The sequence below is a fragment of the Ranitomeya imitator genome, chromosome 4 (genome assembly GCF_032444005.1).
Source record: "Ranitomeya imitator isolate aRanImi1 chromosome 4, aRanImi1.pri, whole genome shotgun sequence".
Classification (NCBI taxonomy): domain Eukaryota; kingdom Metazoa; phylum Chordata; class Amphibia; order Anura; family Dendrobatidae; genus Ranitomeya; species Ranitomeya imitator.
This window is the reverse complement of record NC_091285.1, coordinates 512,344,298-512,361,688: the sequence shown is the minus strand read 5'-3', so window position 1 is coordinate 512,361,688 and position 17,391 is coordinate 512,344,298. Positions and strand designations below refer to the sequence as shown.

Sequence of the window (17,391 nt, the reverse complement as noted above, 5' to 3'; positions counted from 1 at the left end):
GAAAAAAAATATTGCACCTAAGTCTGGAGCTGTGGAGCCAGGTTCGTCGTCTGGCTACACAAGACCTCGAACGCTCCCTTTTCTGGGAGTAGGAAAACCGCTTTTAAAGCCGGAGCAGCAAGAGCAAGTTTTGGCTTATCTTGCTGACTCAGCCTCTAGCTCTTTTGCCTCCTCTCGTGAAACTGGTAAATGTAAAAGCAGCGCGTCGTTAGTGGATGTTCACGGTCAGGGACAAGTCGCTTCCTTGTCCTCTTCAGCAAAAACAACAACAGAGAAGAATGCAGCAGGTGACACAACGGGTTACTCCATGGAGCTCTTTACACATACCGTCCCTGGCTTAGAAAGTGAAGCAGTTAACAGTCCATGCCCATTACAAGTTGAATCTGACATGGAGTGCACTGATGCACAGCCACAGCCAGACTACTATGCTGGTCCTTTGACTCAGACCACAACATTGCCCTCGCAGGGTAATGATCAAGAATCAGACCCTTATGAGACTATGTTGCCCCATCACGAACGCTATACCACCGACCGACACGGTGACACAGACGAAGTTGCACACGAGCTACAAGAAGAGGTAATAGATGACCCAGTTCTTGACCCCGATTGGCAGCCATTGGGGGAACAGGGTGCAGGCGGCAGCAGTTCTGAAGAGGAGGAGGAGGGGCCGCAGCAGGCATCAACATCGCAACAGGTTCCATCTGCCGGACCCGTATCTTGCCCAAAACGCGTGGCAAAGCCAAAACCTGTTGGAGGACAGCGTGGCCATCCGGTTAAAGCTCAGTCTGCAATGCCTGAAAAGGTATCCGATGCTAGAAAGAGTGCAGTCTGGCATTTTTTTAAACAACATCCAATTGATCAGCGCAAAGTCATCTGTCAAAAATGTTCAACTACCTTAAGCAGAGGGCAGAATCTGAAAAGTCTCAATACAAGTTGTATGCATAGACATTTAACCACCATGCATTTGCAAGCTTGGACTAACTACCAAACGTCCCTTAAGGTTGTAGCACCCTCGGCCAATGAAGCTAGTCGTCAACGCAACATCCCTTCCGGCAGTGTAGGGCCACCATTTTCCGCACCACCTGCAGTATCTGTGCAGGTTTCTTTGCCAGGCCAAAGCAGTCAGGGTCAGGGAATCACCAGTTTCGTAGTAGGAAACACTGCATCTAGGGCACCGGTGGCAACAATACCATCTCCCACCGTCTCTCAGTCTGCCATGTCCACCGGCACCCCCGCTAGTTCCACGATCTCCAGCTCTCCAGTCCAGCTCACCCTACATGAGACTATGGTTAGAAAAAGGAAGTACTTAGCCTCGCATCCGCGTACACAGGGTTTGAACGCCCACATAGCTAGACTAATCTCGTTAGAGATGATGCCCTACCGGTTAGTTGAAAGCGAAGCTTTCAAAGCCCTGATGGACTACGCTGTACCACGCTACGAGCTACCCAGTCGACACTTTTTTTCCAGAAAAGCCATCCCAGCCCTCCACCAGCATGTTAAAGAGCGCATCGTCCATGCACTCAGGCAATCTGTGAGCACAAAGGTGCACCTGACAACAGATGCATGGACCAGTAGGCATGGCCAGGGACGTTACGTGTCCATCACGGCACACTGGATGAATGTTGTGGATGCAGGGTCCACAGGGGACAGCAATTTTGGGACAGTTCTGCCTAGCCCACGGTCTAGGAAACAGTTGGCTGTAGCCGTTCGCACCTCCTCCTCCTCCTCCTCATCCTCCTGCAGAAGCGAGAGCTCGTCCACAGACCGCAGTCGCACAACCACTCCATCCGCAGCTGCCACTGTTGCACACCAGGTCTCCCATTATGGGGCAGCTACTGGCAAACGTCAGCAGGCTGTATTGGCTATGAAGTGTTTGGGCGACAACAGACACACCGCGGAAGTTCTGTCCGAGTTCTTGCAGAAAGAAACGCAGTCGTGGCTGGGCACTGTAGATCTTGAGGCAGGCAAGGTAGTGAGTGATAACGGAAGGAATTTCATGGCTGCCATCTCCCTTTCCCAACTGAAACACATTCCTTGCCTGGCTCACACCTTAAACCTGGTGGTGCAGTGCTTCCTGAAAAGTTATCCGGGGTTATCCGACCTGCTCCTCAAAGTGCGTGGACTTTGCTCACATATCCGCCGTTCGCCCGTACACTCCAGCCGTATGCAGAACTATCAGCGTTCTTTGAACCTTCCCCAGCATCGCCTAATCATAGACGTTGCAACAAGGTGGAACTCAACACTGCACATGCTTCAGAGACTGTGCGAACAGAGGCGGGCTGTTATGTTTTTGTGGGAGGATACACATACACGGGCAGGCAGTAGGATGGCAGACATGGAGTTGTCAGGTGTGCAGTGGTCGAAGATTCAAGACATGTGTCAAGTCCTTCAGTGTTTTGAGGAATGCACACGGCTGGTTAGTGCAGACAACGCCATAATAAGCATGAGCATCCCCCTAATGTGTCTGCTGATGCAAAGTTTGACGCACATAAAGGATCAGGCGTCTGCAGCTGAGGAAGAGGAAAGCCTTGATGACAGTCAGCCATTGTCTGGCCAGGGCAGTGTACAGGACGAGGTAGCGGGCGAAGGGGAGGAGGAGGACGAGGAGGATGATGGGGATGATTATATTTTTAATGAGGAAGCTTTTCCGGGGCCACTGGAAATTGTTGGCGCGGCAAGGCCGGGTTCTGGTTTTTTGAGGGACACAAGTGACGTGGATTTGCCTGAAACTGCCTCTCAACCAAGCACAACCGCAGATTTGAGAACTGGAACTTTGGCCCACATGGCGGATTATGCCTTACGTATCCTCAAAAGGGACACACGCATTACTAAAATGATGAACGATGACGATTACTGGTTGGCTTGCCTGTGATTGTTCTCACACGAGCTGCAGGGGCCAGCAGACCAGAGGTGTTAGAGGGGCAGAAATCAGAAGTGGCGTTGGCCAGAGGGGTTTTCTGACCAGGTTGTGGAGTGATTTTGCTATGACCGCAGACAGGACAGGTACTGCAGCATCAATTCAAAGTGACAGGAGACAACATTTGTCCAGTATGGTTACAAACTATTTTTCATCCCTTATCGACGTTCTCCCTCAACCGTCATTCCCATTTGATTACTGGGCATCCAAATTAGACACCTGGCCAGAATTGGCAGAATATGCATTGCAGGAGCTTGCTTGCCCGGCAGCTAGTGTCCTATCAGAAAGAGTATTCAGTGCTGCAGGTTCAATACTAACAGAAAAAAGGACTCGTCTAGCTACCCAAAATGTAGATGATCTAACCTTCATTAAAATGAACCACAACTGGATTTCGAAATCTTTTGCCCCACCTTGCCCAGCTGACACCTAGCTTTCCTATGAAAAGGTCTTGCCTGTGGACTATTATGAATGACTTTTCCAATATAGTAATTTGCTGCACCTGATTGTCCAGCATACGACATGTTTACACCTCCCTAAATGGCCAAACTCCCCACACGGGGCCGTGGTATCGCCACTTGGCGCCAGCACCCGTGAGAGTGCTGTTTTTTTTTTCTGAAGAGGTGGGTGTGCCCGCTTTTGGTCGACGGCACTGCCACTGGGTCCCTCATAGTACAATAAAGTGTCTCTGGCGGTGGTGGTGCGCACCCAACGTCAGACACACCGTTGTAATGTGAGGGGCCCTGGGCCTGTACCGCCGGCCACAAGACAGTTCCCCCCCCCCAGCTCAAACAGTGCTCTACCACTTGCAAAATTATCTCTCACAGCTCCACCAATGTTTAGTCTATGCGCTGACATCCTTCAATGCCTGGAACTGACAATACCATTGTATTGACATTTTTGTTATGTTAGGCCTTCGAAGCCTGTCTGCGGTCCCTCCTTCCACTAGGCCTCCACTGACCATTGTACTGCTGCCCGTGTACCCCTGGAACCAATTTTAAATTGCCAACAGCCCAATTTTGTTATGTTAGGCCTTCGAAGCCTGTCTGCAGTCCCTTCTTTCTACTACTACTACACTGACCAGACCACTGCTGCCCGTGTACCCCTGGAACCAATGTTAAATTGCCTGCACCCCTATTTTTGTTATGTTAGGCTTTCGAAGCCTGTCTGCGGTCCCTCCTTCCACTAGTCCTCCACTGACCATTGTACTGCTGCCCGTGTACCCCTGGAACCAATTTTAAATTGCCAACAGCCCAATTTTGTTATGTTAGGCCTTCGAAGCCTGTCTGCAGTCCCTTCTTTCTACTACTACTACACTGACCAGACCACTGCTGCCCGTGTACCCCTGGAACCAATGTTAAATTGCCTGCACCCCTATTTTTGTTATGTTAGGCCTTTGAAGCCTGTCTGCGGTCCCTCCTTCCACTAGTCCTCCACTGACCATTGTACTGCTGCCCGTGTACCCCTGGAACCAATTTTAAATTGCCAACAGCCCAATTTTGTTATGTTAGGCCTTCGAAGCCTGTCTGCAGTCCCTTCTTTCTACTACTACTACACTGACCAGACCACTGCTGCCCGTGTACCCCTGGAACCAATGTTAAATTGCCTGCACCCCTATTTTTGTTATGTTAGGCCTTCGAAGCCTGTCTGCGGTCCCTCCTTCCACTAGGCCTCCACTGACCATTGTACTGCTGCCCGTGTACCCCTGGAACCAATTTTAAATTGCCAACAGCCCTATTTTTTATGTTAGGCCTTCGAAGCCTGTCTGCGGTCCCTCCTTCCACTTGGCCTCCACTGACCATTGTACTGCTGCCCGTGTACCCCTGGAACCAATGTAAAAGTGCCTACAGCCTGTCCAATTTGTTATGTTAGGTTTTCGAAGCCTGTCTGCGGTCCCTTCTTTCTACTACAACTACACTGACCAGACCACTGCCGCCCGTGTACCCCTGTAACCTATTTTAAAGTGCATACAGCCAATTTTTATTCTCTATTTTACAATTATAAAGCCCAGATGGACTACGCTGTACCACGGTAAGAGCTACCCAGTCGTCACTTCTTTTGCGAGAAAAGCCATCCCAGCACTACAGCATCATGTAAAAATCTGCATTGTCCATGCTCTCTGGCTATCTAATAGTAGAAAGGTGCACCTGACAACAGATGCATGGACCAGTAGGCATGTCCACGAAAGGTTAGATGTCCATTACGGCGCACTGGGTTAATGTTGTGGATGCATGGTCCACAGGGGACAGCCTACAAAGTCTGTCTGCAGTCCCAAATATAAATTGTCCTCCGCTTACCACACCAATGCTGCCTGTGTACCCCTGGAACATTTCATAAACTCCATTGACCAAAATTTGGGGTTTACAGCCTACTACCAGTGTCTGCCGCTCCAAGGTGTTCCCTGGGTTGCCTTTTCTGAGCTTTGATCTTCAGGCTCTTCTTAAGTAGTTGTTGAAAACAACACTGCATTCGGCCTACAAGTTGGGTCTGGGGTGTAGAGAGATGGTGTGTTACACTCCAAGGTGTTCCCCAGGTTTCCTCGCCATTGCTGCGATCTTAATGCTCTCGTTTAGTAGTTGTTGGAAACTACAGTGCATTAGGCCTACAAATTGGGTATGGGGTGTAGAGAGATGGTGTGTTCCACTCCAAGGTGTTCCCCAGGTATCCTCGCCATTGCTTCGATCTTCCTGCTCTCGTTTAGTAGTTGTTGGAAACTACACTGCATTAGGCCTACAAATTGGGTATGGGGTGTAGAGAGACGGTGTGTTACACTCCAAGGTGTTCCCCAGGTTTCCTCTCCATTGCTTCGATCTTCCTGCTCTCGTTTAGTAGTTGTTGGAAACTACAGTGCATTAGGCCTACAAATTGGGTATGGGGTGTAGAGAGATGGTGTGTTCCACTCCAAGGTGTTCCCCAGGTTTCCTCGCCATTGCTGCAATCTTAATGCTCTCGTTTAGTAGTTGTTGGAAACTACAGTGCATTAGGCCTACAAATTGGGTATGGGGTGTAGAGAGATGTTGTGTTCCACTCCAAGGTGTTCCCCAGGTTTCCTCGCCATTGCTTTGATCTTCCTGCTCTCGTTTAGTAGTTGTTGGAAACTACACTGCATTAGGCCTACAAATTGGGTATGGGGTGTAGAGAGACGGTGTGTTACACTCCAAGGTGTTCCCCAGGTTTCCTCTCCATTGCTTCGATCTTCCTGCTCTCGTTTAGTAGTTGTTGGAAACTACAGTGCATTAGGCCTACAAATTGGGTATGGGGTGTAGAGACGGTGTGTTCCACTCCAAGGTGTTCCCCAGGTTTCCTCGCCATTGCTTCGATCTTAATGCTCTCGTTTAGTAGTTGTTGGAAACTACAGTGCATTAGGCCTACAAATTGGGTATGGGGTGTAGAGAGATGGTGTGTTCCACTCCAAGGTGTTCCCCAGGTTTCCTCGCCATTGCTTCGATCTTCCTGCTCTCGTTTAGTAGTTGTTGGAAACTACACTGCATTAGGCCTACAAATTGGGTATGGGGTGTAGAGAGATGGTGTGTTACACTACAAGGTGTTCTCCAGGTTGCCTTTCCTGAGCTTCTATGTTCAGGCTCTCATTAAATTGTGGTTAAATGGAACAACTGCATTTGGCGTACTAGTTGGGTTGGGGCCTACTATCAGTGTCTGCCACTCCTTGCTGTTCTCCTGGTTTCCTGTCCTGAAATTCCATTTTCAGGCTCTCGTTAAGTAGTTGTTAATGTTAGACTGCATTTGGCCTACTAGTTGGGTTGGGGCCTACTATCGGTGTCTGCCACTCCTTGCTGTTCTCCTCCACTGAACAAAGCTGTGCCGCCTGTTTACTACGGTTGCCAATTTTGAACTGCATTTCGACTACTTACTGATTTGGGCCTACTCTCTGTGTCAGCCTCTCATTCCAGTTGTCATCCACTGCAATGCCCCCTTGTTAGTCCTGTGTTACCAATTTTGAACTGCATTTAGCCCACTTTATTCTTTGGGCCTATATCTGTGTTTCCTCCTCATCCTGCCCATTGCCCAGCCAGTGATAGATGAGTCTGCTGGTACATTGACCCATAACGCTAAATTCCCCGTGCACGCTACACAGCAAGATTGTGACCCTGCTGAAAGTCAGGTTCCTCTTCCCGCATACCATACCACCTTACACGGGGACAAAGAGGAAGGTGCAGATGAAAGTGCAGGTTCCTTCATCAGGTGGGGGGAGGAATACTAGTTGGTGACGTCACTGGCACAGGGCCTCTCATAGTATGCAAAAGTGTTGCTGCCGGTGGGAGGCGCCCCCGCCGTGCAAACACACCGCTGTACTTTGAGGGGCCCTGTGCCAGTGCCAGTGCCAACGAGTGGGCCCCCCCTGCTTGCTCAGGATCACAGCACTTGCAAAGTTGAAATACTTTCCTCTCCCTGCTCCACTGCCGTGACGCGTTCCAGATTTCCTGGGCCCACTAATTACTTGAACCAGCCCTACCCCCCACAACTTTAGCCAAATGACCCCCAATTTCAAATGCCTTCCAATTATTATAAGCTAAATTATGATTGACAAGCTTCAGTAAAAAGAATGGATGTTTTTGCCATTAAAATGGGCAGTGTAGGTGTTTTCCTGGCCTCCACTCACTGCCGACTATGCTCCCCCATTGACTTGCATTGGGTTTCGGGTGATACCCGACTTTTCGCGATAATCGGCCGATTCCACTCGACTCGACTTCTAAGATAGTCGGGTTTCGCGAAACACGACTCGACTCTAAAAAGGTCAAGGTCGCTCAACCCTACTCCGCTGGTTTTCAACCTCAGGAGATGGTACTGCCACATGCCAGACTTTTTTGGGAACCCTGAAGCTTTCTTCCTAGCAATTGAACTTCTCGCTTTGAAGTTTCTGATGATCTGATAAATGGGCACTTGTATAAGCAGCAATGTTTTTATCTGTAAAACCTTTTGATACAAGCAATGGTGACTGCGTGTGTTTCCTTGGAGGTAACCATGTTTGATGGAAGAAGACAATAATTTCCTTTTAAAGGGAGCCTGTCACATCGTTTTGCCGCTATAAGATGCGGCCACTGCCTTTCCGTACTTATCTACAGCATTCTATAATGCTGTGGATAACCCCCCTGGTCCGACCTGCAAGTGAAGAAAAATGAGTTATATTTTAGTCACCCGGAGGGGCGGTCCAGTCTGATGAGTGTCGCAGGTCCTGAGACGGCGCCTCCCATCTTCTTACACCGCCACCGCCCTCCTACTTCATCGCTCACCGGCATCAGCGCTCCGGCGCAGGCGTACTTTCTCTGCCCTGTTGAGGGCAGACCAAAGTACTGCAGTGCACAGGCAGCAAGTAAGGTCAGAGAGGCCTAGCGCCTGCGCACTGCAGTACTTTACTCTGCCCTCAACAGGGCAGATACGTACACGAGCACCGATACCGGGGAGCGATGAAGAAGCAGGAGGGCGGTGTCGCAAGAAGATGGAAGGCACTGGAGTCAGACCTGCGACACCCATCGGACTGGACCACACAGGACCTCCCCCCAGGTGAGTAAAATGTAACTTATTTTTCTTCACTTGCAGGTCAGACCGGGCGCTTATCTACAGCATTGTACAATGCTGTAGATAAGCCCTGAAAGGCAGTGGCCGCATGTTATAGCGGCAAAATCTGCTGACAGGTTCCCTTTAAAACAACCATCCTGCTCTTCTAATTTAATCATGGAATATCAGCTGTCTTGTACAAAGAGCTGACACCCGTATGCTATCACCGTGGCGCCCAGAGTGAGGCCACGCGATCGTTCCGCCGTACATATACTGCTGTTTACAGGAATACAGCTCCCGCAGAGCAGTATATGTACGGCGCATGTCGGGAAGGGGGTTAAAGAATAACCATCGTTTTAATTTTTATTTCATGAATCAATAGTGAACTTGAAAATAAGAAACTTTGTGATATGTTATCGGAGAAATCTGCTTCTTTTTCCACCAGGACTGATCAATCATTTTCACAATTCTCAGTTCTTGAGTAAATCTATGTTCGGTGAATATCGATTGTTGTATTACTGAAACAGGATAGCAGGTACTACTGATGAGATTCTATGCAGAAGTAAAAGAGACGTGAGTAGCTAGAGACAAATCTTCTCCCTCCTACAATCTTTTCAATAATGTAACAATCTGTCTTCACTGAATACAGATTTTACCCAAACGCCGAGAATTTTGAAAATTAATGATCAGCCCCAGTGGAGAAAGAACCATGTTCCTCTGATAAGACTTACTACAAATTTGCTTATTTTCACGTGTACTACTGATTTTTTTAAAATAAAAACTAAAATGATGGTTAATATTTAAGTATATTTTCATGGCAAGGAATTTTCATTTCATTTTTTGGAAATTCATCTGATTGCTCTTCATAACATTTTAACATTAATGCAAATTGCCACTCTGAAAACTGAAGCAGAAAAGTTTATGAAACCAAGAAATTTCTGTCAGCCTCAAAACTTTTTGCCACAATTGTCATTTTATACATGGAATATGTTCAGAAGTTGCAGGCTGACTTGGGCAAACTGAACATTTGAGGACCCACTTGGCAGATGAGGTTGAATGACGGTAAATGTAAAGTTAAGCACAGTGGCACGAATATGTGGGCATCATATATTCTAGGGGGGTAAAACTGGGGCAGTCAGTTGTAGAGATTCTGTCTCTGCTCTCCAGAATCCCAGAGTGTCTATCAGACATATCCTCCTTCTTCTCCTCTCGCTTCCTCGAGCTCAATGTGGACAAATCTGAACTAATTATCCTCCATCACTCATATCTTCCCTACCTGATCTATCTATCAAAATAAATGAAATTACACTTTCCCCTGTCCCCAAAATCCGCTACCTCTGAGTAACCCTTGACTCTGCCTCCTGTCGCCTCCCGCTCAAAAATATTTCCAGAATCCGTCCTTTCCTCAACCCACACTCTACCAAAATGCTCGTGCATGCCCTAATCATCTCCCGCCTCGACTACAGCAACATACTCCTCTGTGGCCTACCTTCTAACACTCTCGCACCCCTCCAGTCCATCCTTAACTCTGCTGCCCGACTAATTAATCTCTCTCCTCGCTACTCTCCTGCTTCACCTCTTTGCAAATCCCTTCACTGGCTCCCAATTTCCCAGCGTATCCAGTTTAAATTACTAACACTGACCTACAAAGCCATCCATAACCTTTCTCCTCCATATATTTCCACACTAATCTCTCAATATCTTCCCTCACGTAATCTCCGGTCCTCCCAAGACCACCTCCTCCTCCTCTCCTCCACACTTATTCGCTCCTCACTCAATCGCCTCCAAGACTTCTCCCGAATATCACCCATCCTCTGGAATTCAGTGCCCCAACACATCCGGTTATCCACTACTTTTGGATCCTTCAAAAGAAACCTGAAAACCCATCTCTTCAAGGAAGCTTACAGCCTGTAAAGACCACACGGCCACCTCAACACCATTGGAACTACTGCAACCCTCGACCTACTGTCTCCTTCCCCATAATCCTGTAGAATGTAAGCCCGCAAGGGCAGGTTCCTCTTCGCTCTGTACCAGTCTGTCATTGTTAGTTTTGTTTACTGTAAGTGATATTTGTATTTTGATGTAACCCCTTCTCATGTACAGCACCATGGAATTAATGGTGCTATATAAATAATAATAATAATAATAATAATAGAAAAGGATCTGGGTGTACTTGTAGACTAAATAACAGCATGTAATGCCAATCAGCAGCTTCTAAGACCAGCAGGATATTGTTACTCCAAATTAAAAAAAAAAAATGTTCACAAAACCTTACCTGATGTATCCTGGTTCTGATTTTGCACTGGCAATAATGAAAAGCTCTTACTTGTTGGAATCCAGTCTTGAGAAAGTTGTAGAGCTTTATTTTTTTTTTCTTATTTGAAAACAAAATCTGACACACTTTTGACATGTAGAATTTGTATTTCTTTAAGTAAAACAATCCCATAGAAAATGGTGAGAGGGAGAATGGGAATTTAAACTCTTGATCCTTAATTCTCAGTAGAGTAGCTGCCTCCATAGATGTCTGACAACAGTCTTCTCCCTGTTGAAGACACATGAATGCTCAGCTGTGTGTAGGTTTGGGAGCACTTGTATTTAAATCCCATTATTGCCACAGTCCTAAAAATATCACTCTGGGAAGCTATTTACTTTGTAATCCAATCAAACTTAATTTACCGAGAACTAATGTCTTCATTTGTGTCATTGAAGGAACTTGAAGACCTCAGGAAACAAAGTGAAGTGATTCCCCAGCTGATGATAGAATGTGAAGCTGTAACTGAAAAGCTCCAGGTAAGTGGCATGACATCACTTCCAGAAGTTTGGTTTAAGGGTTCCCATATCTATATTGGTATATTCCACAGAAAAATGTGATAGAAAGGGGGTACGGTGATCTATACCCACCAAATATTAGGTAGAACTCAAGGGGAATGTTTCAAAAAAGTTTTTTGGGGAAAATACAGTTACATCTTAGACATGTAACTAAGGCAAGTCAGATTTCCCCAAGAAGGTTTGTGGAATGTAATGCCTAAAATCAGTTTGAATAGAGAATTTTTTTTTCTTTAATCCTCCACAGGTAACCTTTTTTTATGAGCAAATGACATTTTAATGTTTATTTCCCACCATCGTTAATATCCCTTTATGCTTAGCCACTAATGACCTTGCTCAATAACTTAACAGCTGAATGAAAAGGTGCCTTTCAATTAATACATTAATAAGCTTTTGGAATCTAATTTTTGTGTAATAATGCAGCTCATTTAGGGTTTATTCATTTTGTCATTACGGATATTACTTTGCATGTAATGGCAGAATTTCACACCTTTTGGCCATCTTAGGATCATTTGCCCAATATTAATTCATAACCTTGAGAAGTTCTGTTATTTTTTTTCCGCTGAATCAGCACGTGTTAGATGAAGATCCCCCTAATTTTTAAGTTTGCAATTCATGGAGGTAAAATGAGCAGAATAGCTGGCTGTGAATCTGCCATAGGCGGCGGGCATAGGGGAAATGGAAGGTCAGGTCTTAATAAGACGCTTACATTCATGATGGTTTCCCCGTGAGTAGGACTCTAGAGCCCTAGACACTACTATAATAGGCTAGTAGGTTGCTGTACAGAAATAATTATATTTTGCTAGAGGTGAGGGACATCTTTTTAAAACATGAAAGGTCTTTTTGAAAGAGTGTGAGTCTTGTGTCCATCCGCCCTGTTTGTGATGTGTAAAGTTCTTCTCTCCATTAGTGGCTATCGAGTACATTAACCTTGGTGTATTAGTAAAACAATTTAGCCTGTAATATAGCATTCACTGACTTCTGACTTCAGTTGGTCATATTTTTCCATCTTAAAGACAATTATGTACAGTAAACTACATTTATCCAGCAATAGTTACACAGTACTTGTTGATTATCAGCGGAAAAGAGAAAATATAAATTACTATAATGAATATTTCTAAGTCTAATAAGGAAATTCTAACACATTACACTACAGTACACACCGTGCACGCGGGGTACACACACTTTCCATTGGAGGGAGTAGATGTTTCTGTCACATCTATGACTTTATATCTGTTTAGAATTAGCACTACAGTCATGTAATCTCTAGAAGTTTAGCAGTTTTAATAAATTGTACTGAGAAGTATAATTGGTTTCTCGTGTTTTAAAGCACCTGGCACCAGGCCTAAAGTGGTTAGTTTTGGTCATATTTTCTACCTTCTTTAAAAAAAAAAAAAAGTCTGCGGTATGGTTCCAGAGATATGGACCTTTTTATTTAGTGCACAGAACAGCCTAATTTTTATGGTCATTACCAATGGGGCAAAGCACATGTGTGCTACATAGAAAGGTCCATATCTGTAGAACCATATGGCAAATTAAAAAAAAAATGGAATACCTGGATCAGCAGTAATAAAATAAGATATTAAACTGGCCACATATAATAGATGAGATCATGTATAGTAGTACTAGACAAGGAATGTGCTGAAGAGATAAGAATGGCCTTAAAAGTTATATTGCAAAGAAGAAACATCCAGCACCAGTAATCTAATAACATTCCAATAGGTTTTATTGAATGTCCTTTGAAGATTACAACGACGCATGTGTATTGTAACATGTTTCGGATTAATTGTGATCCTCAATCATAAGGTCTAGCATCAGCAATTCAGTAAAATCCCAATAGGCTTTACTGAATATCCACAGAAGACGAGTTCAGTAACTGAAGTGTTTTGGATCAGTTGTGATCGCAAATGATCCGAAACACGTCCGTTACTGTACCTGTGTCTTGTGTCGTCATCTGTGGATATTCAGTAAAGCTTATTGGAACTTTATTGGATCTCTGGTGCTGGATGTTTCCTCTTTCCTGCTGTTGCACATTGACTGTGATCCTTGTGTAGGAAGATGGATCGGGCTAGTGGTCAAGCAGTTGGGGGTGGCCCTAGGTCCAGTATCTCACTGGGGGTCATGTTGAACAATTTGCCAAAGTTTACAGGAAATAACACCATGTTGTGGAGCTGGACTGAACGCATAAGGGGAATGATGAGAATGCACCCCATGACTCTTGTCTTGGAAGCTGAGGTGGCTGTCATGGCATTAGATGGAGAAGCCAGATACAGTTATGTTACGGACCTCCAGGGAGCGGAACACCTTTAATAAGGTGCGGCAAATTTTGAGACCCATGGAGATCCCACAAATGTAGGGGACCTGAGGACACGTCTCTTTACTTTACTTGGGCGGCACAGTGGCGCAGTGGTTAGCACAGTAGCCTTGCAGCACTGGACCAAGGACAACATCTGCAAAGAGTTTGTATGTTCAGGGACAGTGATGATAATGTGTGCAAAATGTAAAGCGCTGCGGAATATGTTAGCGCTATATAAAAATAAAGATTATTTTTATGCAGGGGGAGGGGGAGACTGTGACTCAGTACATGAACGCACTGCAGGAGTTACATACTGTGATTGTTAGGAAAGATGGCATTGGTATTGGCCCTTCATAACGCTGCAAGAACTTTTAGTCAGGCTTGCGGTGCGCGCTGACGAAACAGGCCCTGCAGGAACATGTGCGGGTAAACCCTCGTATGACTTTTTCTGAGATAGGAAGTGAAGCACGCATGCGTGAACAAGAGTAGGGGGTGACAGTCCCAGTGGGGAAGGTCCGGAGCAGGGAGGTGTCCGTGAATGCAATCACTGAACCCTCCATGGGTGGAAGAATTGAGGAGAGAACTTCTGTATATTAAAGGAGAACTTGCTGATGTTAAAAAGAAGTTGGAGGCTGCTGCAAATCCACCAGAGGACAGGGAAGGCCCGGAGTTTCGCTGTCATACTAGAAGGCTTTGTTGACAGTGACCCCTCACTTGCTTTAATTGTGGCAAGAATGGAAATGTAGTGCGGGAGTGTACACGTCGGGAAAGAATTCCACCCTGTCATCCATTAAACTAGAAGGCTCCGAGCCGGGGGGACGCAGCCCGGAGCTAGAACAGATGCGAAGGAGTAGTGGAAGTCCCACAAATCTAGTGTCTGGTTGGGACTGAATTTGATGGTCGTGCAGTGTGTTGCCTGGTGGACACTGGCTCACAGGTGACAATGATGCCAGAAACTTACTTCCGGTGATATTTTCTTGAAGCGAGGCAGCCTGAGTTGGGCCCAGTTGATGGCTGCCAACCAACTGCCCATTCTGGTTGCAGGGGTGGTGTGGATGCAGATCTCCATTTGTGGAAAGGATCTGGGACGAAAGGGTGTGGTGCTAACCCAGGGAGAAGTGAGTAGCAGACACACAGTCATCCTGGGAATGAACGTCTTAAAAGAATTCGGGCATCTCCTCATCGACGAACCATCTAACGAGACTCTGAAGCAGTGGAGCCCACATACCCCACAGAGAAGAGTATTCCAACAGTTAGTTCCTGGAGCTCAAGCGTCTTACCGTGACAGAGGAGTGTTAGGAAAAATGATCGTTCCTGCCTCTTCCAAACTCATTCTATCACCCGGACAAACAGTACTCACTTTGCCCGTCCAAGCTCACATCCCATTGGAAGGAGTTGAGATTCAAATTGAGCCTTCTTTTTCAGAACAACTTCCCCCTCCCCCCCATGATTTTTGGTGGCACTTACGTTAGTCATTGTGTGTGATAGAACTGTTCCTGTACGCTGTGTCAATTTAGAGGACCAGGACATCACACTTATCCCTAAAAGCGAAGTAGCCTGGATTGTGGGCATGCCTGAAGAGCACCACGGTCCTCACATACGAAATACCTACTGAAAATACTGCTACCATAAGAGAGCGCTATCGGCAAATCCCGCTGCAGCTGTACCAAGAGGTGAAGAGTATGTTAGGTCAGATGTTGCAGAAAGGTGTCATCAGAAAGTGTCAGAGTCCGTGGGCTGCTCCAATAGTTCTAGTGCTGAAGAAAGACGGTACTCTGCATTTGTGTCAGAAAATCAATGCCTGTACTGTGAGAGATTCATACCCATTACCCAGGATTGAGGAATCCCTGTCCGCGCTAGTAAAAAACAAATTTTATTCTACACTGGACCTCACCAGCGGCTATTGGTAAGTGCCGATCTCAGAACAGGATCAAGCAAAGACCGCCTTTATTCTACCCATGGGCCTGTTTGAATTCAACTGAATGCCTTTTGACTTGGCCAACGCTCCCGGAACTTTTCAACGCATCATGGAAATGTGTCTGGGTGATTTGAACTTCGAAGCCATACTTATCTATTTGGACGACATCATAGTCTATGCTGCTTCATTTGAGGAACATATGCAATGACTGGAACAGGTGCAGAAGCACGGACTTATGGTGAAACCACAAAAATGTTATCTGTTTTGAACTCAGATTGAGTACTTGGTCCATGTTGTTTCCGCTGATTGAGTGAAACCATCCAGGGAGAAAATCGCTGCGATACAGGATTAGCCCACTCCAGAGATGATGAAAGATGTTCAAGCATTCCTGGGACTGGCCGGATACTACCGCCGTTTTGTGAAGAATTTTGCCCACCAAGCAAGATGGCTACTGGAGCTACTTAAAGGAGTGCCTTCGGGCGCAAAGAACTGGAACATTCGTTGGAAGGGACACAAGGAGGAAGCTTTTCAAGATCTAAAGAAGGCATTGACGGAAGATCCTGTGTTGGCCTATGCAAACTTTTCTCAACCGTTTATTCTCCACACCAACGGGAGTTTGCTTGGACTAGGGGCTGTGTTGTCACAGATACAGGACGGAAGAGAGAAGATGATCGCTTACGCAAGTTGGTCCCTTCACGATTGCGAACATAACCCAGACAATTAGTTCTTTAAAATTGGAGCTGCTGGAGTTGGTGTGGGCTATGATGGAGAGATTCGTAGAATATTTGTCTGGTTCTGAAGTACTAGTACGCACCGACAAAAATCCATTGGCTCATCTGGAAAATGCGAGGCTGGGAGCTCTGGAACAGCGATGGGTGTCCAGAATGGTAAAGTTTCGGCACAATATTGCTTACAAAAGGGGAGCGGAGAACACTCATGCTGATGTCCTATCCAGGTTAAAACACACTAAACCTGAGCGAAATAAAGATGAAGAGCTGGTTCCTAGATCCCGCCAGGATGATGGTGGCGTTGCAGGAGCAGGTGCAAACCCTGACCCAGGAAGGGGGTGTCTTGGGCCAATCCATGGATGAGTGGGTCCGGTTACAGTGAAAAGATGGTGAGCTTGCTCTGCTGAGACGGTGTGTGGCATTAAAGAGACTTCCCAGTTTGGCAGAGAGAAATACTCTATCCCCGGAGAGTCTGCGGGTTCTTCGACAGTGGGAACGACTGCAGATAAAGAATGGATTGCTGTATCGGAAAGTGCAACTTCAGATGGAGCGAAGTGACACCTGGCAAGTCATAATTCCAGAAACGCTGTTGTCCGAGATAACCACTGAAGCACATGAAAAAGGAGCGCCTTTTGGTCAGGAAAAGACTTTTCAGTGGCTAGAGCAGTTCATTTATCATCCTCGGCTGAAGGCGGTAGTGGAAGAGACTTGTAGGGCATGCCTGACATATGAATTGGCTAAACCGCTGGAGCAGAGAGCCCCCATGCAGTCCGTTGTAACACCTGCCCCCCTGGAGCTGTTAATGATAGACTATCTGACAATCGGGCCGGCCCACCAGGGGTATGAACATTGATTAGTGATGGTAGATCACTTCATGAAATTTGCCGTTGCGACTCCAACCTGAGATCTAACTGCGGAATCGGCTGCACACGCAATCTGCAAAAGTTTCAATCAACTTTACGGCTGTCCGAAATGGATCCATTGTGACCAGGGAGCCTGTTTCCTGGGAAAAGTGATGGAAAAGTTACATCGTATGTACCGGATTGACAAATCTCGCACCACACTGTATCATCCGTAGGGAAATGGCACTTGTGAGCAGTTCAACCGGACATTAATTCAAATGTTGAGAACTTTGGAAGAAGATCGGAAAGCTTGGTGGCCCGAGTATGTATCAGAGTTGGTGTGGATATAC

General features: G+C 46.3%; 1 protein-coding gene across 1 annotated transcript in view; it reads left to right on the top strand.

Moving 5' to 3' along the window:
* The window catches only part of HOMER2 (homer scaffold protein 2), a 428,576-nt gene that overhangs the window by 397,623 nt on the left and 13,562 nt on the right, over window positions 1-17,391 (top strand). Inside the window, exon 8 of the mRNA XM_069766085.1 lies at window positions 11,141-11,221. Within this exon, the coding sequence (XP_069622186.1) occupies window positions 11,141-11,221 (81 nt within the window). The remainder of the gene's footprint in view (window positions 1-11,140; window positions 11,222-17,391) is intronic.